The sequence below is a fragment of the Myotis yumanensis genome, unplaced genomic scaffold, assembly GCF_028538775.1.
Source record: "Myotis yumanensis isolate MYYU_CA2020_CCGP unplaced genomic scaffold, mMyoYum1.0.hap1 SCAF_7, whole genome shotgun sequence".
NCBI classification, from domain to species: domain Eukaryota; kingdom Metazoa; phylum Chordata; class Mammalia; order Chiroptera; family Vespertilionidae; genus Myotis; species Myotis yumanensis.
The window spans coordinates 84,804,087-84,830,950 of record NW_027223758.1 but is presented as its reverse complement, the minus strand read 5'-3'; the positions used below and the strand labels follow the sequence as shown (position 1 = coordinate 84,830,950).

At 43.2% G+C, this 26,864-nt stretch overlaps 1 protein-coding gene across 1 annotated transcript; it reads left to right on the top strand.

Annotated features, from left to right (window-relative positions):
* Positions 1-7,774: 7,774 nt before the first annotated feature.
* On the top strand, positions 7,775-26,627 carry MEX3C (mex-3 RNA binding family member C). The gene is made up of 2 exons (XM_070421173.1): positions 7,775-8,489; positions 23,613-26,627. Exons 1-2 carry the CDS (start codon positions 7,775-7,777, stop codon positions 24,833-24,835), a joined length of 1,938 nt encoding a protein of 645 aa, XP_070277274.1. The 3' UTR covers positions 24,836-26,627.
* Positions 26,628-26,864: the final 237 nt, after the last annotated feature.

Below are 26,864 nucleotides of genomic sequence, written 5' to 3'. Positions count from 1 at the left end.
CCAGGGGGGGACGTGCAGGAGGCAGATGATCAATCTCTCTCATCGATGTTTCTAACTCTCTATCCCTCTCCCTTCTTCTCTGTAAAAAATCAATAAAAGATACTTCAAAAAAAAAAAAAGAATCTCATACCCTCCTTATCCTGTCTTGTTTCCTTTTTTTAAATATCACCTCTAACATACTGTATAATTTACTTATATTTGTTTACTTGGTGTGTCCCCTTGATAGAATGAGCAAATACATATGACATGTATCCACCATTACAGTTATATACAGAAGAATTTCACTGCCCTGAAAATCCTCTGTGTTCCACCTATTTATCCCTCCCTCCCCCTTAATCTTAGCACCTGCTGATCATTTTATTGTTTTCTTGCAAACCAGAGACTTTTTAAAAAATATTTTTTATTGATTTCAGAGACGAAGGGAGAGGGAGAGAGAGATTGAAACATCGATGATGAGGGAGAATCATTGATTGGCTGCTGCCTGTATGCCACCACCCCCCCCTCCCCCCCGGGGGATTGAGCCTGCATCCTGGGCATGTGCCCTGACCAGAAATCGAATCGTGACCTCCTGGTTCCTACCTCAATGCTCAACCACTGAGCCATGCCGGCGGGGCGTAAACCAGAGACTTTTAATCAAGCATTTTATGTTAGTTAAGATAGGTTAACTGCTGTGATAAACACAAAAATACATACTTCAACTTGATAATATTTTTTTTCTCTCACATAAAGTCTAAAGCAAGTACTAGTATATCTGATTGGAGGGTACCGCTCCTCCATGTGGTGATTCAGACTCCTTTCGTCTTGTGGCTCTGCCATCTTTAACACGTGGCTTCTATGGTCATCATATGCATCTACGTCACAGGAGGGGAAGGAATGTGGAATGTGTAAGGGGTTTTTAAAGGTCTGGAATTGATGTGCACTTGGTAGAGCTCACAGTCTTATGGCTACTCCTGATTGCAATAGAGGCCAGGAAATGTAGTAGCTGTGTGCTCAGGAAGAAGAGAAAATGGGTTAGTGAACATCTGCCTAGCCAGTCTGTGTCATAGGTCTATGGAGCCCAAAGGGGTGGATGGATAGACTTTAGGGGGTTGATTAAGCATTCAGAAGATCTATTAAAAATGTTGCCTTCATGTGCATTTTTCTGGGGAGAGAGAGAAGGACTAGCCCTAATTGTATTGATTAAGAAAATAGTATGTTGGAAGAAGTCGAATTTAAACTGAGGCTTTAAAATTGGTAAAGATGGGAAGGGTAGGAATTGAGGGTGAAGGCAATGTAGGCAGGAAAACTAACACAAGCAGATGCTCAAAGATGGGAAATTACAATGTGTGTTGGAAAAATGGCCAAAAGCTCAGACAGGCTGGAGAATTGAGTTTATTTGGGAGAATATCTAAGTAGTCAGTCGGTAAGTACATACTGGTCCCTCCTACATGCCAGAGACAATAGCCGGCACTGGCTTTATAAGGATGAAAACAGAGGAAGAGGTACAGATAAACAACAAAGTACAAAGAGTGTTTATAGGGCTCGGCCTGCATGGCTCAATGGTTGAGTGTTGACCTATGAACCGGGAGGTCACAGTTCGATTCCTGGTTGGGGCACATGTCCAGGTCACAGGCTCAATATCCGCAGTGTGGGGCATGCAGGAGGCAGCCAATCAATGATTCTCTCTCACCATTGCTGTTTCTTTCTTTCCCTCTCTCTCTCTCTCTCTCTCGCTCTCCTTTCCTCTCTGAAACCAATAAAAAATATACACATATATTTTTTAAAAGAGTGTTTCTAGGGAAGCAGGCGGAGGAGAGCCATATTCCAAGCCGGGAGGCAGAACAAGAGTATGCAGAATATATGAATGGCTGCTAGAAGGCCTCTATGGCTGAGGCCAAGAGTGCAAGAGGAAGAATGGCATGAAATGAGGCTAAAGAGGTAGACAGGGCCCAGATACAGAAAACCTTACAAGTTTTCTTAAGAAAGTGGGATGTCATCTTAAGGACAACAAAAAGGGTTTTAATCAGGGAAGTGGAAGGAGTAAACTTGAAATAAAACCATTCCAGCTACAGAATGGAAAATAAATTGGAGGAAAGCAAGACTGGATGTAAAAATACTGTTTTGCAACCTATTATAATAGTTCATGGTCTAAATAATAGTGGCCTAGACTATGGTAATGGTGTGAAAGATGCAGAAAGGTAGATTTGAGAGTTGAGAGATAGGATTTGGTCTTTACAGGTTATAGAGGTTAAAGTCAAGAATGTCTACTAGGCTTTTGGTCAAAAGAGCTGAGTAAATAGTGGTGCTAATACTGAGCTGAAAGGAAAATTTTAACTGACATTTCAGTTTGGGAAGCTGACCTTAAATCAAGGTTGAATTTGAATTGCCAGGCGGAGGCATCCATAAAACAGTGGGCCTCAAGGGGAAAGATCAGGAATGACGATATAGATCTGGGATTTGACAAGGTAGCAGAAATCTTGGGAATACTAGTAGATAAGATTTTGAGGTCGAGAGTATGGAGTAAACAGAAAGCAGACCCAAGACAGTCTTGATAAATACACAAAGGGTGATGGAGACGCTGAGTGTGTAAAGGAGAGGGAGGCATGACTGTGGAAGCAGGAAGAAGAGCAGAGGGGAGGCAAAGCAAGGGAGTGCTTCAAAGAGCAGTCAGCAGTGCCGTGGAAAGGGTAAGCTGGTTAAGGGTAAAAAGTGCTCATGGGACTCAGTGACGAGATGAGGGTAATTCCAGTGAAGAGCAGGAGCCCACCAGCACATGGAAGTGTGCAGTTAAGGACAGCAAATGGCTACTGGAGCAGATGATTTGCAGCAGAGAAAAGTGGTGACAGGGTGGATATGTGCTATCAAGGAAGAGCTTGTTAACACAGGAGAGATTTGGGCATGTTTATGTAACAATTGTGAGCACTTGGAAGAATGAGAGCAGAGTGTGGAAAGCCTGGAATTCTAGGTAGAAGACTTTGTTCTTAGGCAACTGGGAGCCATTTCAAGCAGGAGGATGACATGTTAGTTGTCATGCCGTAGGAAGACTTACCTTGGAGCTGGGGACTGCTGATGCCAGGGGGCGGCCTACCCCCAAGGAAACTTGTCCTGCCTTGACATAAAGCAGATGTTTAGTTTGGGGTTCTAGGTGAGGCTGTCAGCCAAATCTTTCACCACACTTTTGTGGCAGCCTTTATGGCTTTGCTTCAAAATTGTTGTCTAATTAGCTCAGTTTCTTACTAGGACAAACATTTGTTAAGCTTCGTTTAGTCTGCAATTGTTCCAACCTTAATATCATCACAATTCGATTTAAAAGGCTAGTTCAGCAGTTAGCTAATAGTTGACAAAATGTAGCCAATTCTGTAGTTTTCTTTTTGTTATTCATCTTTATTGTTGAAAGTATTACAAATGTCCCCATCCCCCTCCCCCCCCCCAATGAACCCCCTCTGGCCCGCCCCCACCCCAGGCTTTCACCACCCCACTGTCTGTGACCATGGGTTGATGCATATATGCATACAAATTCTTTGGTTGATCACCTCCCACCCACCCACCCTCCCCGAACAATTCTGTAGTCTTCTTTTTCTTTTAAGATCCTTTGAGTCTGTAGGCAGACGCTCTAACCACTGAGCCAAACCGGTCAGGACTGTTCTTTTAAGATCCTTAAAGCAACTCTTCTGCCCCAGTATATCAACCTAAGTCATAAACAGCAGCATAGGAATGAGAGAAATCCTATTCAGATGCAAATTAATGTGTTGTGTGGCTGGGGGAGGGTAGAAGGGATGGTCTTGTGTAATGAATTTAAATGAAAGAATCCCTGCCATATATTTAGAGCAAAAGCAAATCTTAAATTTGCTTCATAAACAAGATTTAATACAAGACAGTAAGTACAGACCCAAAGGGAAAGGTGTGTGAGCTTCAATATCTTCTGCCTTGTTCATAAATCACAATATTGATCAAATATAAATTAATGCATGAATGTATACATTTGTATATGGGAACTTATGAAACCTCACTTATTATGTGAGAATGAAGCAGAAAGCAATTTTTATATTATGAACACCCAACCAAAACCATTTAGCATTTTTTAAAAACTTAGCTGAATGGATCTTATCTACATGCATCTATTTTTACATCTCCCCCTCTTAAAGGAAAAATGTATGGTGAACAATCACTCCCACTATAGCTTTTGCTTTGGGTCCTTAGTAGAGAACTTAAGACCAAGGGGGGAGCATTAAATGACAATTCTCATGAAAAGAGATAAAGAAAGGAACTTCTGAGTGTTTCATTTGTAATTCTATTACCCATTTCCTCCCAATGACCAGTACACACCGGGAGGGACCACTGCACCTTTAATTAGACTTTCTCCCTCCATGAGATTTGCTTTGCTAGATCTACCCATCAAATAATGGTGATTATTCACACTGGAATATCAGACAGCAAGAGTGTCTGTATATTCTATAAGTAAATGTCTACACAGGGCAGGGAAAAAGTAGGCTCACAGTTGCATTGTGACATTTTTTTGAGTTAATAAAGCTATTGTAATAATCATCACCTGCATGTCTTTTTCCACACAAACCTCCATAAACCTACTTCTGCCAACCTCAGTACAAGCTATTCGCTGGTATATTGAAAAAGATTAAGCACTTTTCTAAGACGCCATGAAATATTATGTCCTTGGGGCGAAGATATTGCCAAAAAAAGGGTGTAGATGTAGTAAAACCAGTGAAACTGTGCCTAGTCTAATGGGGAAGGTAAGGGGAGAAAATACACTTTTCAGGAGAATTAATAGCACGATTTCTTCTGTAAACCCCAAACTCAACCCCTGAATCAGTGTTCTCAACCCTGACTTAGCTTTCAGAATTTGTGTGGCTTTTTAAAAACATGGGGGGGTGTAGGGTGTTGTAGGGGGTCAATGGGGGAGGGGGGAAAAAGGGGGACATATGTAATACTCTCAACAATAAAGAATTATGAAAAAAACAAAAAACATGTCCAGGTCCCCACTCCACATCTACTAAATCCAAATAATCCACTTCCCTCTCCCTGCGGAGCATTTACCTTTTTGAAAAGCCTTCATCCTGTTGTACAGCCAGGGCTGAAACCACTGCTCCAGAGCCTATTGCTACAGATGAGTTGTTAGAGAAGCAACATACAGGGTTATATGAGGACCTAGAAACCTAGTACCGTGGGGCCTTGACTTACGAGTGTCCCGACTAACGAGTTTTTTGAGATACCAGCTGCGTCTCGGCTGATTTTTTGTTTTGAGTTGACAGAGTAATTTGAGTTAACGAGCTCCTTAACGAGCTTGGTCTCGGAACGAATTAAACTCATAAGTCAAGGCCCCACTCTAATAGGACCGGTTTTAGTGTTAGCTGAAATCCTCTAGGCCAGTGGTCGGCAAACCGCAAACCGCAGCTCGAGAGCCACATGCGACTCTTTGGCCCCTTGAGTGTGGCTCTTTTCCACAAAATACCACATGCGGGCGCGCACGTACAGTGCTATTGAAACTTCATGGCCCATGTGCAGAAGTTGGTTTTCGGAAAGGAGAGAGACGAAACAAGTATACAAGGTGAGTGTGGATGGGAGAGTTGGAAGGGATCAACCTCAGAGAATGCACCTCTATCAGATTGAGGACGTTTTTAGCAAAGGCCAGCTTAGGAGTACCCTAATTAAGTTAATAACAATGTACCTACCCATATAATTTAAGTTTAAAAAATTTGGCTCTCAAAAGAAATTTCAATCGTTGTACTGTTGATATTTGGCTCTGTTGACTAATGAGTTTGCCGACCACTGACCTAGGCCTTGGGAGGAATAAGGTAAATTGTAGGATTAGGACCACGGCCTTAAGGGCACACAAAAACAAGACATAGTTCAGCCTTCCCTCGAACATCCTCGACAATTCAGAAAATGGGTGCTCAATTAAAATTCACTCTTAAGCAACAATTTTTGGGCAGCAAGATACAATCAGTCCAAAGCAGAAAGGGTCCCAAATTACAACTCAAAAATCAGGAGTTGCTAGTAGTTATTCAGTACTTGATGAGACAGCTAGTATGAAGTGAACTGAACAGAAATATGCTGTAAGTGTATGTAAGTGTAAAATACACACAATTTTCAAAGATTTAGCACAAAAAAAACTTTGATAGTAATAATGTCATATTGTTAAAATAATATTCTGAATTGTTGCCCCATTTATTAAAACTGTTCCTTCTTACTGTTTTTAATGATGCCACCAGAAACCTTAAAATTTCACTACGCGACTAGGTTGGTGGCATTACAGCGACAGGACAATGCTAATGATTAACACTAACTTTAGTACCTGATGCTCAAGGGCCGGGGGTGAGTCATAGTCTACAGTGGAGGAAAGTAATGGCTCTAAAAGGCCATTTACAAATAAACCCCTGGCTGCCCGGCTGGGGTGGCTCAGCGGTTTAGCCTCAACCTAAGAACCAGGAGGTCACAGTTTGATTCCCGGTCAGGGCACATGCTGGGGGGGGATGGGATTGCGGGGTCCATCCCCGGTGCGGGGTGTGCAGGAGGCAGCTGATCAATGCCTCTCATCATTGATGTTTCTCTCCCTTCCTCTCTGAAATCAATAAAACCGTGTTGTTGTTGTTTTTGTTGTTTTTTAAAGTATAAATAACCCCCTGGAAAATAGAACCACCGTGTGGGATCACTTGGGCAGTACCCTGGGGAGGGCATCTTGAAGGAGAAAACGATTTCATTTCCTTGAAAAGCCCCAAAGACTATGTAATCCAACGGCTTCACACTGGAGGCCCAGCCAGCCGGGCGCGGGAGGGCCCCGCCCCGAGGGAGCACCCCGGGTCAGCAGGGAAGGCCCAGGGCCACGCGGCTGGGGAAGCCACCCCCGCGGCCCCACAGGAGGACACCTCCCCGGCCTGCCTTGGACTCTCCTGAAGCCCTCGCCCTGCAAGAGGGAGAACTCCTCCTTAACCCGGGGCAACAACGCCCTCCGGCCATATCTCCGGTCCGCCCCAAGGCTGCCCCCCCAGTTCGCAGAAAAAACCGACTCAGGTGGGCAAGAGCGACGCCGCGAAAGGAAGACACCTAGGCGTCCGCTCCCACTGTGCGCGCCTGCGCCAACCCCTACTCCGTCCCCAGCTACAGCCCCGGCCCGCCCCCTCTTCCCCGCCCACCTCGTACGTCACAAAGAGTGACGTGTAACTCGAACAATCACGGTCCCTCTCGTGAGCCAGTAGGAAAAGGAGGGCGGGGTTGGGGGGAGGGGAGAGGACGAACGGCGAAGGCTTAGGGGGCGGGCTCGTCCCGGCCACCCAATCAGAGAGCTCCGGACAGGAGCGGGGCGGGACCCGAGGAGAGGGTGGGTGGGTGGGGGGCTCGGGAAAGAACTTGGAAGGCTGCGGGGAGGCGAGGGCCGACTCCCGGAGATTCCGACGCCCAATCAGAGCGCGCCGGCTTCATTCGGAGAGCGGCGTGGGGCGTCGCCGCCGCCGCCGCGCGCGCCGGGGGCTGGTTCAGGCCATGGAACAAAAGAAAGCCTGAGAGCGAGCCGCTGCCACCTCCGCCAGCCCGCCCCGCCGCCGTCCCCACCCACCCACCCACCTAGTTACCTGCCGCTGCCTCTGCCCCGGCCCCGGCCCCCGCCCCAGCCTCCGTCTCCGGGCGGCCAGGCGCTCCCGAGCCCGGGTCGCCAGCCCTGCCGCCTCCCGGGAGGAAAGGTGTTTGCGCGCTGAGCGGGGCCCGGGCCCTGTCCGCCATGGGGCCCGCCGCCCGCCGCGCCTGACCCGGCCGCCGCCGCCGCCATTGACAGCGCGCCGCCGCGATGCCGAGCGGCAGCTCCGCGGCCCTGGCCCTGGCGGCGGCCCCGGCCCCCCTGCCGCCGCCGCCCCCGCCGCCGCCGCTGCCGCCGCCCGCCAGCGGCCCCGACCTGGAGGGGGACGGGCTCCTGCTGCGGGAGCACCTGGCCGCGCTAGGCCTCGACGACCCCAGCCCCGCGGAGCCCGCCCCGGCGCGGAGGGCCGCGGCGGCTCAGGGCCCGGCCAGGCGGGCGGCGGGGCCGTCTCAGGAGGAGCGGACTCCGCCCGGCCGGCCCGGGGCCCCTGAGACGGCCGAGCTGGAGCTGGAGGAGGACGAGGAGGGGGAGGACGCGGAGCTGGACGGGGACCTGCTGGAGGAGGAGGAGCTGGAGGAGGCGGAGGAGGCGGATCGGCCGTCGCTGCTGCTGCTGTCGCCGCCCGCGGCCGCCGCCTCCCATACCCAGCCGATCCCGGGCGGGTCCCTGGGGTCGGTGCTGCTGCCCGCCGCCGGCTTCGATACCCGGGAGGCGGCCGCGGCGGCGGGGGTGCTGTACGGCGGGGACGATGCCCAGGGCATGATGGCGGCGATGCTGTCCCACGCCTACGGCCCCGGCGGCTGCGGGGCGGCGGCCGGCCTGAACGGGGAGCAGGCGGCCCTGCTGCGGAGGAAGAGCGTCAACACCACCGAGTGCGTCCCGGTGCCCAGCTCCGAGCACGTCGCCGAGATCGTCGGTCGCCAGGGTGAGTGCGGGGAGCGGGGGCTGAGCCGAGCATGGCCCGGGGCGCGGGGGGTAGAGTCCCGAGAAACGGGGTCGGGGCCGAACAGGCGAGCCCGGCGCGTCCGCCCGGTGCCCCGCGAAGGGGTCCGGGAGGAGCCGAGGGTCGGCGGGCGGAGACGGGTCGCCCTTCGGAAGCCCGCGGCGTCCCGCTCGTTTGGCGTGAACAGTCCCCGAGCGGCGCCGAGTTCCCCGAGCCTCCCGCCCGGCGTGTTCCCTGCGCTCGGGCCGTACTCGTGGAACACCGGGCTGGCGAGGCCCCAGCAACCTCGGCGGGTGGTGAAAGGTCGGGTCGATGGTGCCTTGGGTGTCGTGCACGGAAAGCTCCGACCGGCTTGGAAAAGCGCGCAGCTCCCCTTGCAGCAGCGGGTGCAGGGACGGGAAGGGGCAGGCATGGAGGCCTGCGGACAGTCCATGCTGCAGGGAAGGGGGTGTTCGAGCGGTGGGTTTCGCCCCCACCCCGCCACCCCTCCGCCCCTCCGCCCTGCAGAAACTTGGCTTTGGCAGTGCAGCCTCGCTCTCATCTCAGTCCATGGAGTCTATTCCTCCGGTGCGTTTTAAGCCTCGGAGAGGCGCATCGCCTACCGCTCTGCACACTGAAGTGGACACGGGGAAGGAAAACGGACCGGCGAGGCCCTGGAGTTCAGGAACTCGAGGCATCTGTCCCGTTGGGGCACATTCTCTTTCCCACTTGCCAGCGCACCAGCGCGGCGGACTGACTCCTCCCACATTGTGCAGACAAAGGACCGATGTCTCCTGCTCCTGGAGTCGATTTGTGAAGGTGGGGGAAGGGGACGCCCAGTACCTCCGTGTCCGACATGTTCAGGGAAGGGAAGGTCTGGGGCTCTGGTGTAGCTTTTCCCCCCGGGTTCAAGGTTGCCTGCAGCGGCCTTGTGACAGGAAGGGTCTGCCTGGTCGGTGCATGGATCTTGGCTGTTAGGCTGAGAGCATGGTTGGGGTCACATAAGGAGGAGCGATGGCGCTGCTGCCGAAATGATCTCATCCTCCCCAAGTGGTCTGAAGTGCACATACATAGGAGGTCTGTGGAAATGGTGGTTTCAGATAGCAGAGCTGGCTCATGTCTTCCCTCCAGGATGTTAGTCAGAAAACCCATCCGAAATCTGGATGGAGGAGACAGATAGCTTATTTCAGACCCTTGATGATTGGTACTTACAGGCACTGTTCAAAGCTGATGCCTTTCAACTGCGAGTTTATTACTAGAGTTTGATAAGTAACTTTTGCATGCTCTGAGTTTTTGCAATACTTACGACACTAATCCAGGAGGGAACTGTTTCACCTTACATAGGCTAAAATTATAACATCTCGATTTATGGGTCCAGAATGAGTTGGCCATTCAATTAAGCAAATCAAAGAACTGTGCCAGGCAGAGTTTATTTATGGCAGTTGGGAATGTAAGGTTGGTTCGAAGTTGCTGGCCTTGAGAAGCTAACAATCTAATAAACAGTGGAATGTCACTAAACTGATGTGTAGTTAATGGCACTGACTGTAAATGTGTGACAAACAAAAGTCATACATAAGAGAACATCAACCCTGGAAGGCCTAGAGAATGGACAGGGCTTTAACAAATGGACATGGAAGCCTGAAGAGCAGCGTCAGGAGTGGTGTGGAGGAGTAATCGCTAGGTCTGATTGGAAAGTTGCATTGTTTGGGGGTTTTTTGTCTTTGTTTTTTGATGCTTAAGCTCTGTAAAGGGGAGTGGTGAAAAGCTGGGAAGGTGTTAGGCCATACACACTCTTACCCCCTTGCTAGGATGCCACTTCTTAGCACAAGTTGTAACAGTGCTCATGGTGACAGCTTAGGATGTCAAAGGAAAACATTGACATGCTAGTTTTACTAAGGGACAAGATAATGACATCTTTTGCATATTTAGTTTAATACAAACTTTTTTCTTCTCTGTATTAGATCCTTTTAAAGCACTATGAAATGGTCTTTAATTGAACAAACTGTTATCTTTATACAAATCCATTACTTAAAAGTAAACTGAATTCATTTCAAGTTTTTGTTTTGTACCATCTAATAAACTGCAGCAAACAAGAGAAAGCATTTCGTTTTTCTTTTTAGGTCTCTGCTTTACTGGTTAATAAGGATATGTGAATCTGTGTCTTAGGACATGGAGACGAATTGCGAACTATTCCTTATTATTTTCCCAGAATTGACAGTACTGTAAAAAGTATGTCATCATCCTCTATCTTATCTTCAGAGCAAAAAGTCTTGCCCTTTTGCTGTTCTGAACCGTTCAACATTGACCCCTGTGCCACTCCCACCCCCTCAGCAGCACCATAGTAAAACTTGTACTTTCCTGCAGGAGAAGTGGACAACTTCTACATCCTTTTACAGTGATCATTTCCCTTTCTCCAAGTGAATAAACAAGGCAAGTCATTTCATTCATTTGCCTTGAATGAACTAAAGTTTCATCTTGAAGAATTTTCTGTTCCTGCCATTTCATTCATTACCGGAAGTCATAACTTTCTGTTTGACATCTCTTAATTGGGTTTGGAAATAATTATGTTACAGATAAAGACATTTATGACTTCAGCTCCAAAGCAAAGAGCAGGATAAATGGAATTCTGAGTCAGAGAGACTAGCAGCTCATGCAGATGGCCTCTGTCTGGTTCCAGTGTCTTTCAATAAAGCAACCCGCTGCTTTGGCTAGTGATGAAAATTGGCAGAGTTTTGGCCTCATATTTATAATTCCCCAATAGTGTGTGGTTGTTTACAAATGCTAAATTGGCCCCATTTTTTAAACCTTGCATTTCATTTTTAAACCAACAATACTGTAAAATAAAGCCAGGAACTAAAGGGGCTTATTGGTAATCAAAGAACTTTTAGAACATAGAAAGTAAACCTAACAGATTTAAGACTTAACTTTTTACAATGTGGTATTTACAAGACACATTCACAGTGGTTAACAGGTTTAAGTCAACAGACTGTCCTAATTTGCACAATCATTGATATCCAGTTAGACTAAAAAATGAATTAAAGTAGAACAATAGACCCATTCTTAACTATATTATAAATAAATCTTGGTGTTATAAATTCAGTTGGTTTTTAAAAAACTAAACCCAAAATTTTATGTCACTGTTTAAGAAAAGTTTCATTAGTGACTTTAATTGGTGGTATATGTATTTTCTAGCCTCATAGTCTGGAAAAGTCATCTCCAGCTTTTTAAGAGTGAGGGAGAAAATGAAAATTGGAGTTATTTTTTCTGCACTCCAGTGGAGTTTCTTGCACCCTACTTTGGCTATCACTGCGCTAGACCCTTTTGGAATGTTTTTCTTTATTGAGCTGCTCTTGTCTCCAGTTTCATAGGGTTGGGACCAAGCTCTAACACAATTGAAATAAGGTATATGCATGTTTAGTCTTAGTCTTCCTATACAAATACTCCCTCTTCAAGAAGAAATATACATCTCATAAGACGATTGTTCAGTTTAAGGATAATACTAAATAAAGCACAGTGTCTTTTTCTTTTGGGGCGGGGGGCGGGGGGATTGTTAACATACTCATAGAGAAGGCCAAGTGCTTTCCTCATGCCATTTAAACTGAAGTTCTGAAAGGTAACTTGCTCAAGTGGTGGTACTTGGATTTGACCAGTTTGTTTGATGTCAGAGATAAAGGTCTCGCTCCACATTGCTGCCTCAGTACTGCAGCATCCCGCTCCCAAAGATTAATAATATTTTGGATTAATTTCTGCCATAATCACGAGTTGGGATACTATATTTCTAGTATGCATAACTTAAAATATCATCATTATTCAAATTACCTTAATAAAATTTTGGTATCTCTACTACTCAGAAGGCCGAGTTATCATTCTAATATTCTTAGGTCTATGAGTCTAATTAAATTTCATTGTCATTTTATAGTTTAGAAAGTTAATTTGTGTGTATCTACACACTAGCTTTAAAAATAAATATTGAACTTTTTTAGGCTTTCAAATTTAAATTTAGTTGATAATTATATTACCTCAGGGACCCTTGAGAAAGGTTCAGTTATTGTAATTGTTTTGCAAATTGATGGGTGGTCTACTGCCTTTTCTTCCTGACTATTCTGCTAATGAACTATTTTGATTTACTTGGGAGAAAATGGAAAACAAAGTAAATCAAGGGTGTATTTTATATCCCATTACCAACAACCTAAAAATGACCCAGGGAGTCAAGTATTTGAGTACTGTTACTCTGTTGAGAGATTTTTATTTAGATAAATATTCAACAATGTTTATGGGTTGGAATTCTAGGTAGTTCTTCTTACATATTGTTTTCAAAGAAAGGTAGCATGTAGTTATAGGATGGTGCTTAATGTTTTATGAATTTGGTTCTGAATAAATTTGATATTTGTACAAATTAAAGAATTTAATATCTTGCCTTAAAGCTGAATACAAAGTGTTTTAGAATGTATGTTTTAATAGAAAAATGCATGTTGTAAACTACTTCAAATTGCCCTTAACGGTCTCTGCTCAACTGTGGTATTTTGGAAAGAGCCAGAAATCAGAAATTAAAATTCCTAAATTCTGACTATTATGTGCCAATAACTCACTTTATGACCTTGGACAAGTTCATTAAACTCCCTGGGCTTCCGATTCCTCTTCTTCGGCTGGGTGTAATCAAGAAACTCTGAGTGATGCACAAATAAATTGATTCATATCCAACTAAGTGATAAGCACATATTACTTTTGTTAAGTTAAATCTGAAATTAATTTGAACCACCCTGTTTAATCATGTTCACCTTTCCTTGGCTTGCTTCGCAGTTGCACCCATTTTATTCTTTTCATGTGATAGAACTAGAACCATCTGATGTCTCAATGCCTGTCAGCTACATGGCACTTCTGTCCAGATAGGTTTAAATTATGCTGTGGTAACAAAGAACCCCAACTTCTCAATATTAAAACAACAAAGGTTTATTTCTATCCACAAGGGCTCTGATCATTTTAGTCATTCAGGGACACAGGCCAATGAAGCAACCAACATCTCAAGTGTTGGCTGGTCTTCCCCTGGGCCAGAGGGATGAGAGACAGTTAGCATAGCACATGCTGGTCTTTAAATGTCAGACCCAGCAGTAATGATTATCAAAGCAAGCTGTCTGGCCCCATGTAACTTCAGGTGGTCAAGAAAGTTCATTACAGCCCTGGCCTGTTGCTCAGTGGTTAGAGCTTTGCCCTGCAGACCCAAGGATCTCGGGTTCAATTGTGGGTCAGGGCATGTTACCTCAGTTGCAGGTTCCCCAGCAGGTCAGTCTGTCTCTCTCTCTCTCTCTCTCTCTGTCTCTCTGTCTCTCTCTGTCTCTGTCTCTTTCTTTCTCTGCCCCCTTCCTTCTACTCTAGAAATCAATGGAAAAAAACACCTTTGGTGAGGATTAAAAAGTAATATTAAAAGAACATGCATTATAACCATGTGCCCACAGGAGAGAGCCAGAACATTAGTGAACAGCCATAATGACTATCATGAGTATTATTTCTTAATCTATGGGATGGTTACAAGATTTTTTAAAATGTCATTTATGCAGTGGAGGATTTGTGATTTAAAATTAAACTCAAGTTGAAAAAAAAACATAATGGTCATCAGATATTAAATAGGAAAGTTTAAAAACTTTGCAGTTTAAAAACTTCTGTAGGAGACTCTAAATAGATTATGGATAATCAATTTTGGAGCCCCGTTGATGGTTAGGTGATTATAAAGTGATGTTTTTATTAAACTGCATCTTAATGCTTCCCAAATAGTTTTAAATCATAATTTGTGGGCTTTTACCTTTTTTTCCCATGCTACCACTAGGTACCATATAGACATTTGTAAAAATATTGTATTACCAAATGCAACTATAAGAAGGAATTATGCACAGCCTGATGTTGTTTGAATAGCATTCAAGTTCAAGCCTATATTTCATGACTGATTGTGAGAATTTTAAGTTACACACCATAACCAGAGCACTTATTTCATGCCAGTGTTTGGGATTTAAGAACAATTCATGTGGGCATGGTTTTTGCCTTTGTCCAATAAGCAGTTACTACAATTCATTGTATGCAGGGAAGCCTAATTTTACCATAAATAGTTGTATCATGGACTAATAAGACTAGACCTTAAAGTAATAAAATTATTTAATGAAAATTGCAGGTGTAGTTGAAGATAGGCATGAAGTGGTTAGTATTGAGCATGGTTAGAGGAGAGTGAGGAGGGAATAGTTGCAAACAATTAGAAAATTTTCCCCAAAGGTTACCAGTGTAAAGTGTGTGTGCTGTGGACTGACCTTATTACTGACCCCCTTTCTGCACCACTCTCCCCTCCCCTTTGGCTTGTTCCTGCCTTTCCACCTGTACCATTTAGTGACATTGAACTTGGACTTAGAAAAGTTGATGGAGACCGGATTTCACCATTTGTTGTCTATGACCTTGAACAAATCACTTAACATCGACGGAGTTCAGTATTTCCTCTTGTGGAGAAAAACCTGTTCCATCCGCTTGCTTTCCCTGGCCCCTCCTCGCCCCCCACCCCATTTGTGGTGAGGATCAAGTTTGAGAAGGTGTTGTTAGTACAAATTTACTATACAACTTAACATATAAGAAATAGTAAAGTACATATGAAGCATAAGTAAAGTTTATAATTTGTGTTTCTACTGGATTTGTACTCTGAGCAGATACTAGTTGAAACCATCCACGTGAGAGAGAAACATTGATAAGATGCCTCCTATACAGGCCCTGACTGGGGATCCAACCTGTGACCTCTCTGTGTCCAGGACTATGCTCCACCCAACTGAGCCACACAGGCCAGGGCAGGAGATGTATTCCTTAAATGTTTTTAACTTCCTATAGAAAAGTCATTTTATTATTTTTTTTACATTTGCACCTATGCAGCAGTAAAAAAGAAGGCTCTCTTACCCTTTGAGACAGCATGGAGGGACCTGTAGAGTATTACACTAAGTGAAATAAGCCAGTCAGAGAAAGACAAGTATCCCATGATCTCACTCATATGTGGAAACTAATGAACAAAATAAACTGGTGAACAAAATAGATCCAGAGACATAGAAGCAAAGAACAGACTGTCGAACCTCAGGGAAGGCGGACAGTGAGAAAAGAACAGCCAACAAACTTGTATATATATATATATATGCATAACCCATGGACACAGACAATAGGGTGGGGAGACCTGGGGCAAGAGGGGGCACGGGCTACAAGGGGTCAATGGGAGGAAAAGGGGGCTATAATGTAATAATTTCAACAATAAAGATTTTAAGAAATAAATAAGACTGCTTAAAAATAAATAAGTATTTCTGTGTGTCAGACAGTGTATTATCTCATTTGATCCATTCTTATTTCCACTGTACAGATAAGGAAACAGATCAACAGAGATAATAAATAACTTACCAGAGTCTCAACCTAATAAAATTGGAGACTTCAACACTGCTATCTTCCATAAGCGGTAAAACAAGCAGAAATAAAGTCAGGAAGGATATAGAAGACTTTGACAACATCACCAACCAACAGTATAAACAGAGAAAATGACAGATCAATATCTGTACATGAACATGTATAACACCAAATCCTTTTGGTGCCTGAAGCTGATACAAGTCAGAGGGCAGAACTGAATCTTGTCATCTTTGCATCCTTACTCCTGTTTGTTTTATTGAACTGAATTGCTGGATTAGAAATTTATCATTTCATTAATTGTTTTAATTTGCATATTGTGGTATTAGGGTTTCTTCCCTCTTGCTTTACCTCTCACCCTTTGCCTAAGGAGTCAGTCAACCTCAAGTAGTTTGGAACTGCCTTTTTTTTTTTTTTTTTTTTTTTTTTTAAAGGGCAGTGGATGCTAATTGATTTAAGGTGTTAAATGTCTATGAATACTGAAAATAAGCAAAACTGAAATCACATAAATGAAGCTGTTTGAGTTGCTTTCATAGTGATAACTAAAGAGAATGTACAATTCTTTAAAAATTTCAGAAAATTTTGACTAGAAGAGCTATAAGATGCACATTTGAACCCTAGAAAGGAAAGCTATTGTGATTTAGGAATACATTGCATTGCTAATCTAAGTAAGTTATTTAAATATTAGATTAAGTTGTATGCATAAGAAACATTCTTACTGAAATTCACTCTGATATTCATCAGTTTTTGAAGATACAATACTGAAATTGAGTTCCTTGTAAAGTTCAAGGAGTCTGTCTAGACCAGTGGTTCTCAATCTGTGGGTCGCGAACCCTTTGGCGGTTGAACAACCCTTTCACAGGGGTCGCCTGAGACTATCCTGCATATCAGATATTTACATTACGATTCATAACAGTAGCAACATTACAGTTATGAAGTAGCAACGAAAATAATTTTATGGTTGGGACACAACAGGAGGAACTGTATTTAAAGGGCCAGAAGGTTGAGAACCACTGGTCTAGACTCTTCTAGGAGGTAAAGGATCTTATCTCTATATATAAAAAGCCAGCGACAGGAATGCTGGAATGACCCATTGCTATGATGCCCACTGGAGCCAGCAAACCCGCCCAATTGGGGGCCGGGGCTGGCCAGCCAACCTCCCACCGTCTCCTCTTCCCAACAGACCCAGCCCCGATCCACCCCTAATGGGGCTGGGCCGACCGGACCTCACCCGTGCACAAATTTGTGCACTGGGCCTCTAGTCCTATATAACGAAAGGGTGATATGCAAATAGACCAAAGGGCAGAACAACCGAACAACCAATCAAAGTGTGATATGCTAAGGCTGCTCAACTGCTCCCTATGATGTGCACTGACCACCAGGGGGCAGACATGCTCCGACCGGTAGGTTAGCTTGCTGCTGGGGTCGGGCCAATCGCGACTGAGTGAGATGGGCCGGACACGCCCTGGAGCCCTCCTGCAGTCACTGATCGTGCACTGGTGGGGTCCCTCAGCCTGGCCTGCACCTCTTGCAATCTGGGACCCCTTGGAGAGCCAATTTCAGCCCACTTAGGAGGGCACCAGATGCAGGGCTCATGGCTGGCGAGCCTGCTGCAGGCGGCATTGGACTGTGGGTTTCGCCCAATCCCTGCAGGCCACCCAGAGGGACCCCACCCACATATGAATTCATGCACCCGGCCTCTAGTTTTATATAACTGTTCCCCTTCCTGCACCACTCTCCCCTCCCCTTTGGCTTGTTCCTGCCTTTCCCCCTCTAAACTAGAGGCCCATTGCACAAAATTCATGCATGAGTAGGGTCCCTAGGCCTGGCTGGTGATCGGGGCCTGCCTTCCGCTGGCTGCCGGCTGGGGCCTCCCTTTGTTCCGCACTGCCTCATGGTGGTCAGCGCACGTCATAGCAAGTGGTCGAACTCCCAAGGGGACAGTTTGCATATTAGCCTTTTATTATATAGGAGGAGCATTCAATAATATGACTCCCTTCCCCCTTTTTCTACTATTTCACAAAACATGTTTTGCTTAGTGAGAGGATAATGGAGTTAAGACATCTTGGGTTTGAGATCTGACCTTCCAGTTAGGAGATCTTGAGCAATTCACTTAGGCTCTTTTCTGCTCTTCCTAAAGCACTCTGTTATGATTAAATGAGAATGTAAACAGGTGAGTTTGGAAAACTGAAAAGTGTGCTACAAATTTTTATTATTTAAAAGTTAGGCCTATTGACTCATTTACCAATGAAGTACTTTTTAAAAAATATATTTTTATTGATTTCCAAAGAGGAATGGCGAGGGAGAGAGAGCAGAAACATCAGTAATGAGAATCATTGATCAGCTGCCTACTGCACAGTCCCTACTGGGGATCAAGCTCGCAGCCCGGAATCGAACCAGTGACCCTTCAGTGCACAGGGCGATGCTTTATCCACTGAGCCAAGCCAGCTAGGGCACTAATGAAATACTTTAAGTGGGGTAGGTGGTCTAAAAAGCTACCCTTAACTGAGCACCTACTTGAATAATAGGCATTGTAATAACCATTTTTAATATATTATTTTATTTAATTCTTGCAAAACCAAGTAAGACAGTATCTTTAATCATAATTCCTCACCCATTATCCAACCTACCTTTTCTTAGGAAAAGAAGAATAGATGTATGTATGACTGTCGCAAATGCTTTTTAGACTTCAGAACAGAGAGGTTTCTGTATTTCCTAGGAGTAGAGGGACTTGGTAAAATAAATATATAAGCATTAGAAGGGACCTCGAGGTTGAATGGCCTAACACTTGAAACCACTGGTACTGGTGAAGATCTGATTGAACCCAGTCCTGTAGATACTCAGTTTTGTGCTCCTGACATTGTTTCCTTCAAACTGGACCTTGGAAGATTCCTGTGTAGTAGCTGTGGTAATAAGAGTCCTACCTATGGTTATATTATTCTTGAGCTCCTAGAGCCTTTCGCACACACTACCTCATCTTTTCCAAATGGCCATGCTTGTTACTTAGAAGCTGTGAGGGGGTGGGGAGTAGTAGGAGTGTGTTCTGGATTATGTAGGGAAATACCTGAGCAGAGATAGAAGAGGAACAGGCATAAGGCATGTTTCAGAGATGATACAGTCTAGGAGAATGTAGGTTGACTTCTGAGGCCAGCTGAGAAAACCTTAAAGAACTCATGGTTAGGTCAGGCCCGCCCAGATTATCTGGTTAATCTTCCTATTTTTAATGTGACTTGATTTGGACTGTAATTACATTTAAGTTGCAGACCAATTCTTCATCTTTTGTTGTAAGTACATCCTTCCACACGCTTAATGGAATTTAAAAGTGGCCTTAAAGATTTATCTAGTCTAATGGTTTTACACTTTTCTGACCCCCATCCCCCAAGCAAAAGAACATTTTACATTGAAGCCCATTGTACACATATTTCACTGAAACATTTGGAACACATTGAGTTCTTGGTTTTTTGGTTTCGTTTTGCTTTTTGTTTGTTTTTTAATGCTGATTACAACCCATTAAGTTGCTAATGCAAACCCATAGTGGTTTGAGAAACACTGAAGATGCCATCCTTTCAGTTCTTTCAAGTCCTCGCCCAGCCACAGAGGACCCGTCTCCCTCTTAATCGCTGAGGCAGCTGGTAGGAGAGGCTCTCTACCCTGAGAAGCAAGACAGGACCTCTGCTGTTCCAGGGAGTGAGAGGACCAGAATTCTGGCTGCAGCTACAGGGCTTTAAGGTGAAACACAACCCCAGCTACAGTGATAGACAAAGGAGAAGTGGGTTCCTCTTACACCAGGGAGGTAAATTGGAGACTTTTTATTTGGGGAATTTACTTCCAATCAAAATAAAATTAGAACTCTGAAAGCTGATGTGATTCTAGTTCTTAACCTCTACATAGGCTGGTATACAGCTTGTTTGGTATTTTTATCTGTAATTGTAAGAAAATAATTGTTAGTCCTTATGTCTTAAAATTAAAAAGCTTTTTCAGCTTTGAGGATAAGAAATCATTTATACAATTTATAAATGATTGTTGTTTATACAATTTAAAATATAGTAATCTCAGAACGAGGTATACAGCATATATTGATATGCTAAGTCTAATAAAATGTAACATTTTATTTTTATATATTTTTATTGATTTCAGAGAGGAAGGGAGAGAGAGAGAGAGAGATAGAAATATCAATGATGAGAGAGAATCATTGATCGGCTGCCTCCTGCACTCCCCCCACTAAGGATTGAGCCCGCAACCCCGGGCACGTGCCCTTGACCGGAATGGAACCGGGACCCTTCAGTCCACAGGCCAATGCTCTATCCACAGCCAAACTGGAGAAGGCTCATTTAATTACTCTAATTTAATCATACCTTTGAAAAACTAAGCATTTGTATGGCTCAAAGTTTATAAAAATTGGTGTAGAAGGGAAGTTGCCTCCTTCCTGTGCTGTCCCCCAAGTCAACCAGTTTTATGACTGCACAGTATTCCATTATGTGGCTGTCCCAGCCTCTCACTAATACAAACCATAGTGCACGATATAATACAAAGGTCATTTTGCACTTATGCAAGTATTTCCACAGAATCAATTCTACGAGTGGAATTATAGGGGCAAAGGGAGACCTGCAGTTGTAATTTTGATAGATATTGCAAAGTGCCCTTGGGCGGTCTATTCTCTCAGCAGCTAAACCAGGGGTCTTTTTCCCATTTCTTCCTAGCACTGTTTTTGATATTTGACTGTCTTACAGGTGGAAAATGATACCTCAATTCATATGAAAATGGGAATTTTTGTGTTCAGAGCCATTTATGTATTTCCTTCTGTGAGCTGTTTCTTTTACATATTTTTCTGTTGGGTTTTGGTGTTTTCATATGTAGGGTGGAGTATGTGTGTAAGAGAAAAATTAGCCATTTAAAGTATGAGTTGTAAATAATTAATGCTTTAACCTTGTTATGGGTGACTTTTGCCAGGCAACGATTTTTCTTAAAGTGCATATTATCAGTACTTTTATAGCTCTGAGTTTTGTGCTGTTCTGAGACTATATATTCTTTTATGATTTTTTAGTATCTTTGAATTTTCAAGTACAAACTCAATCTAATATACTCAAAAAAAGCTTTTTATCTCCACCTGAAAAATAATAAAATGATTTTTTTCCCTCCTACTTTAGTTTGTGTCACCTACTTAGACGTCTGCCAATTCTAATTATCCCCACCTTTAGAATGTATGTATTCTAGAAATGGTGTGCTGGTTGTTTAGAACTCTAAATATTTCCTGTAGAAACAAGGTTATGATTGATGAGGTTCACTGTAGAGAGAGAAGAAATACTTCTGGTTTTTTGTTGGCAGTAGCTTAAAATGAGCTGGCTCTGCTATCTTCTTCCTGTTATCACTTTCCCCTCATCTGCAAAACGTATGCACATGACCCTTTGGGGCAGTATGAGGCCTATCTTACTCCCCCATCTCAGAAGTAGTCCATGCTCAGAATGTTCACCTTCTGTATTCCTAATGAGCCATATATTAAACACCTATTTATTAGATCTAACCATAGGCCAGATAGTGTCCTGTGTGCCTTTAAGCATATTTTCTTAGTTAATAATATGCCTACTAGGTATTAAACAAAAAGTGTTCTAAGCAGCAACTGATGGTTGATTATAGCCTCCAAAGTATTTATTTAGAAAAGTTTCTTAAGCGTGGAAAGGGGCCAATACTTAGGCTGCTCAATTTACAGCAGCACTCTTTATAATAAATAAAAACTTTCCTGTTTTACAGTAACATATTTAACTCTCCGAGTGTTTTCATGATAGAGACCTAGGACCCAGCAGCGAGAAAGCTGCCGTTGCGGAGTTCTGCAGATGTTGGAAAGAACAGGACCTCCATTTGTGGTTGAGATCTGAAAGTTGCAGGGAGGTTGATTATGTTATAATTGAAGTCAGCAAAATCAACTCCTTTCAGAAGGGTTGGATTAGTAGTATGAGGCCAGAATATGAAAGTCTTGAAAAGCTCAGCAGAAAATGACTAGCTACAAAGCAGTACGCATAAGAAAGGCCCAGTATTGTTCTATAGAAAAACAGCGATCTTTGTTTCAACAAATGTATGGCCACCCATGACATATACTTACAGTCAAACCACTCAGTGCTTTGAGAATGCTTAGGAATGGCACACAAACCTCTTAGAAGGTGAGGCATCGAAAGTAAAATCGGAGTGGCTGGTGGGAGTTCAGCAGTCAGAACTGGGCGGTAAAGAGGCGGACGGCAGCATTCTAGTCATGCAAGCAGGGGTGCATGGACGGGAGTCTAGTGTGGTAGCGCGCACTGCAGAGCTTACGGGGGGAATGGGAAAGAGTGGTAAAGAGATAAAGCTAGAGAGGTACTCAGGTTCCAGGCAATGAGGGGCCTTGTGTGCCATATTTAAGGTAAAGGGGAGCCATTAAAACACTTTATGCAAAGAATGATCATGTGATGCGCTTTATTTAGAGAAAGCATAATTTGACTGAAGTGAACATAGACAGTAGATTGAATTGAAGTGAGGCAAACTGGAGGAAGGAGACCTATTGGGGAAAACTATTGCAGTTATGAAGTTAAAAATGATGTATATAAAGACTGTAGTACATCTTGAATATATTTGGGGGGCAAAAAAAATTAAAAAGGGAAAATTTAAGAAAAAGACTTGCCCAGATTGTGATGAGTATCTTCAACAGCACCTGACTTCTTTATTTGAGGAACTAGGAGTGGCATGATACGTTCATGGGAATAAATCTATTTTCACGTTAAGAAATCTCGGAAAGCTATATGCTGTGGTGGTGTATTTGACATGTTAAGTTACAGTTTGAGGCCCTCTAATCTTACACAGTTGGCACTCGAATGAGTGAATACTCCAAAAAGTTGATTAAAGAATCATGTGTAGTTAGGCATGTTGTCTTAGATGTTTTAACTTAAATATACTTAGGCTTTGGGGCCAAAGCTTTTTGTCTGAGAATGGGTCTGCTAACCAGAATTGTCCCTCTTCAATAAAACCACATCCAATGCCTATGTTCCATACAGTTTCCAATATTTATTTTGAATTTAGCAAGAATTTTATAGTGAGTACAAAGTTATTCTATATTACTTTTTTTTTTACCCTTTTGACTTTTTATGCAAATACAGTGTCTTTTCTATTCATATTTCACTGATTTATGTGAAACTTAGTAAGCTTAAAAATTCAACTGATGGGAGCTAACGGGAGATGACCTACTAGCCATGAGCACTTTGTTATTGTCATCAATTGAGCTTTACAGAGGAAAGAGTCATGTTAAAATGATAATTAAGTGGAAGTGAAAGTGTCATATAGTATAGTTGTGTTAAATTTGAAGTTCGTGGACTAACAAAAAGACAGATTTTCAAGTCAGAGTAGGTTTAACTCTGGCTCTGCCACTTACTAGCTGTGTGAACGTGGACAAGTTATACAATTTTTGTGTGCTTTATTTTCCTTCTCAGTAAAAGGAGTATAATAATTTAGTTCTTACAGTTATTGTGTAGATTAAATGAGACAGTCGATATACATGACTGGTTTTTCTTTGCCACCAGTACCCTGCAGGGTAGTAAACCACTAAAGCTTTGGTAGTTTACTCATGTACAGCTTGCTGGATAGAGTGCTCCAGCTGCCCAGAGCAGATGTTCAGCTCGAAAGGAGCACTCTGTGTTTTGTCTTTATCAGTGTTGTTAAGTAGATGCTGATTCTTATGACATATTTTCTTTCTAACAGGTTGTAAAATTAAAGCACTGAGAGCCAAGACAAACACGTACATCAAGACCCCCGTTCGTGGTGAAGAGCCCATTTTTGTTGTCACGGGACGGAAAGAAGATGTCGCCATGGCCAAAAGAGAAATCCTCTCCGCTGCAGAGCACTTCTCCATGATTCGTGCATCTCGAAACAAAAACGGCCCTGCCCTGGGAGGGTTGTCAAGCCCTAATCTGCCCGGCCAAACCACCGTTCAAGTGAGGGTCCCATATCGTGTGGTAGGATTAGTAGTTGGACCCAAAGGAGCAACTATTAAAAGAATTCAGCAGCAGACCCACACATACATAGTAACTCCGAGCAGAGATAAGGAGCCTGTCTTTGAAGTGACAGGGATGCCTGAAAATGTGGACCGAGCACGAGAAGAAATAGAAATGCATATTGCCATGCGCACAGGAAACTATATTGAGCTCAATGAAGAGAACGATTTCCATTACAATGGTACTGATGTCAGCTTTGAGAGTGGCACTCTTAGCTCTGCGTGGCTCTCCTCCAATCCAGCTCCTCCCAGCCGTGCAAGGATGATCTCCAATTATCGAAACGATAGCTCCAGTTCTCTGGGAAGTGGTTCCACAGATTCCTACTTTGGAAGCAATAGGCTGGCTGACTTCAGTCCGACGAGCCCATTCAGCACAGGGAACTTTTGGTTTGGAGATGCACTACCATCTGTAGGCTCAGAAGATCTCGCAGTTGATTCTCCTGCCTTTGACTCCTTACCAACATCCGCGCAAACTATCTGGACTCCATTTGAACCAGTTAACCCACTCTCCGGCTTCGGGAGTGATCCTTCTGGTAACATGAAGACTCAGCGTAGAGGAAGTCAGCCATCTACTCCTCGTCTGTCTCCTACCTTCCCTGAGAGCATTGAACACCCACTTGCTCGGAGGGTTAGGAGCGACCCACCCAGTACAGGCAACCATGTTGGCCTTCCAATATACATCCCTGCTTTTTCTAATGGTACCAATAGTTACTCCTCTTCCAACGGTGGCTCCACCTCTAGCTCACCTCCAGAATCAAGACGAAAGCACGACTGTGTGATTTGCTTTGAGAATGAAGTTATTGCTGCCCTAGTTCCATGCGGCCACAACCTCTTCTGCATGGAATGTGCCAACAAGATCTGTGAAAAGAGAACGCCATCATGTCCAGTTTGCCAGACAGCTGTTACTCAGGCAATCCAAATTCACTCTTAACTATATATATATACATAAATACTATATCTCTATATGGACTCGTAAAGGCATGGGTATAATGGTACCCCAGTAAACTTCCTAATGAATTCTTATGACTGTTATCAGGCTTTATTGGGATTAGGCTAAAGTTGTTAGTAAACTTATAAAAGGCTGCTATGGTAACACTAAACCTAAGTGGTCTCTTGTCTATTAGTTTGGTTTGAATTATTAATATCCTATAGACCCAGAGACATAGCTTGTATAAGAATTGCTGAAGTTCAACTCGCTTGAGTGAAGATCATCACAGGTTGTGTGAGCCTACAAGAAAAGTATACGTCTAAGATTTCAAAACTGGTCCCAAAGCCTAACCACATTAAGAGTTTATGGAGGGTACTTGGCATTACAGATGATTCAGACACTTCCAGGGCTGCCTTCTTTACACTGCCAGTTTTGACAAAACAGGTTTGTTTTTTATTTTACAGCAACTTATGCCTAATTCTGCAGGATTGCAAGTACCTTTCTAGTGCATTGTGACTTAATTACTGGTAATAATAGGGCTGGTGGCAGTTTACTCAATCACTGGTTATAATTTGGGACAAAAACTGCTACATTGACCTTCATCTCGCCCAGCTGGTATGATCAGTGGATCAGGAACGCAATTGTGGCAATTGTGTGGATTGTGAATTCCTAGCCATTGCCTCCCTCGGTGAATGTGGAAATGGCCACCTGGGTATTCCCATTTCAGGAAGGGTTTTGGGATTCACCTATATTGGCTAATTGAGGATACGAACATTCCATTCATTAGTCTAATCAAGCTATTGATTATTTTTAGACTCTAGATCAAAATGTGAAACATTTTATGTTCAATCCATATTTGTCTTGCACATTATAAATATATTTTTATTTTTTAGTAATTTAGGGAAGGGGGAGGGAGAGAGGGAGAATAATGCCCTTAGTATAATTCACAAAAGCAGCTGTGATGACCTCCAATCAGTTTACTTCATTTCAAAACTATTTCTAATCACAAGGGAAGATTTAAGATACTTTTACATTTCACCTGTGGATGTCTGCAACTTCATCCTCAGTATGTTCCCAAATCTATGCTGGCATTGAAAGGACAAAACATGATACTGGTGGGTTTTTCTACTAATTATTTTTTGATGCGTTATTTTCCCAACGAAAAAAAAAAGCTTTTTTTTTTCTCAGTATAACAAAAATTGAAATCCTATGTGTATTGAATAGTACATAGACAAATTTTATTTTTTATTTTCACTTGAAGAGTTACATTTCGTATAAAAGTTTACAAATAACGGTTTTTATTTTGATTTTTTTCAGTATAAAAAAATTGCCTTGATGGCATATTATGATGTAATGCTAATTGCTTGTAGGATAGTTAAATGTCAGTATTGAAAACCTAATCCTTAGCGCCGTCTTGTAGATATGAACGAATGTTCGCCAAGCATGTATTTTGTATTTTGTTGCATTGTACACTGCAACTAATAAGCCAAGGAATCGACATATATATTAGGTGCGTGTACTGTTTCTAAAACCACAAACTAAGAATGATAAATTATCAATATAGTTTAGTATTTGCTAATTTTACTACTCTTTTGTTATGTATATGTAGGGAAGTTATAGGGATTATAAATTCAATTTGAGTAAAGTTTAAAACCATATATTTTATGATAAAGGGCCTTTAACTTAAGATGGCCAAAGCACTGATATTATATATTTGCTGTAAAGAGAATTATAAGAGTTTTATTTTTCTGATATTAAAAGTTACTTAATAAAGACTTGTTTCCATTAACTTGAATGTATTCTCCTTGGTGTTTTTCATGTAATCATTAGTTTAGACTGGAAGATACTATTTACCAAAATTGAATATTTCCTTTTACAAAGTTCCCCTCTCCAGCTACCTATGTTCTTGGGATTTTTTTAGCGTGTTGTTAGTGTTTAATGTGTCCCTTGTGTTCATATCTAAACTTAGCCTCTAAATGGTGTCACATTATAGTAAAATTAGATTTAGCTAATTTACGGTGTTTTTTTAGTT

Bases quoted from the DNA above. Each gene is read 5' to 3' on its own strand.
- MEX3C (XM_070421173.1), top strand. From the start codon at position 7,775: ATGCCGAGCGGCAGCTCCGCGGCCCTGGCCCTGGCGGCGGCCCCGGCC. The intron at 8,490-23,612 runs GTGAGTGCGGGG...TCTTTCTAACAG, and splicing joins CGAGATCGTCGGTCGCCAGG to GTTGTAAAATTAAAGCACTG.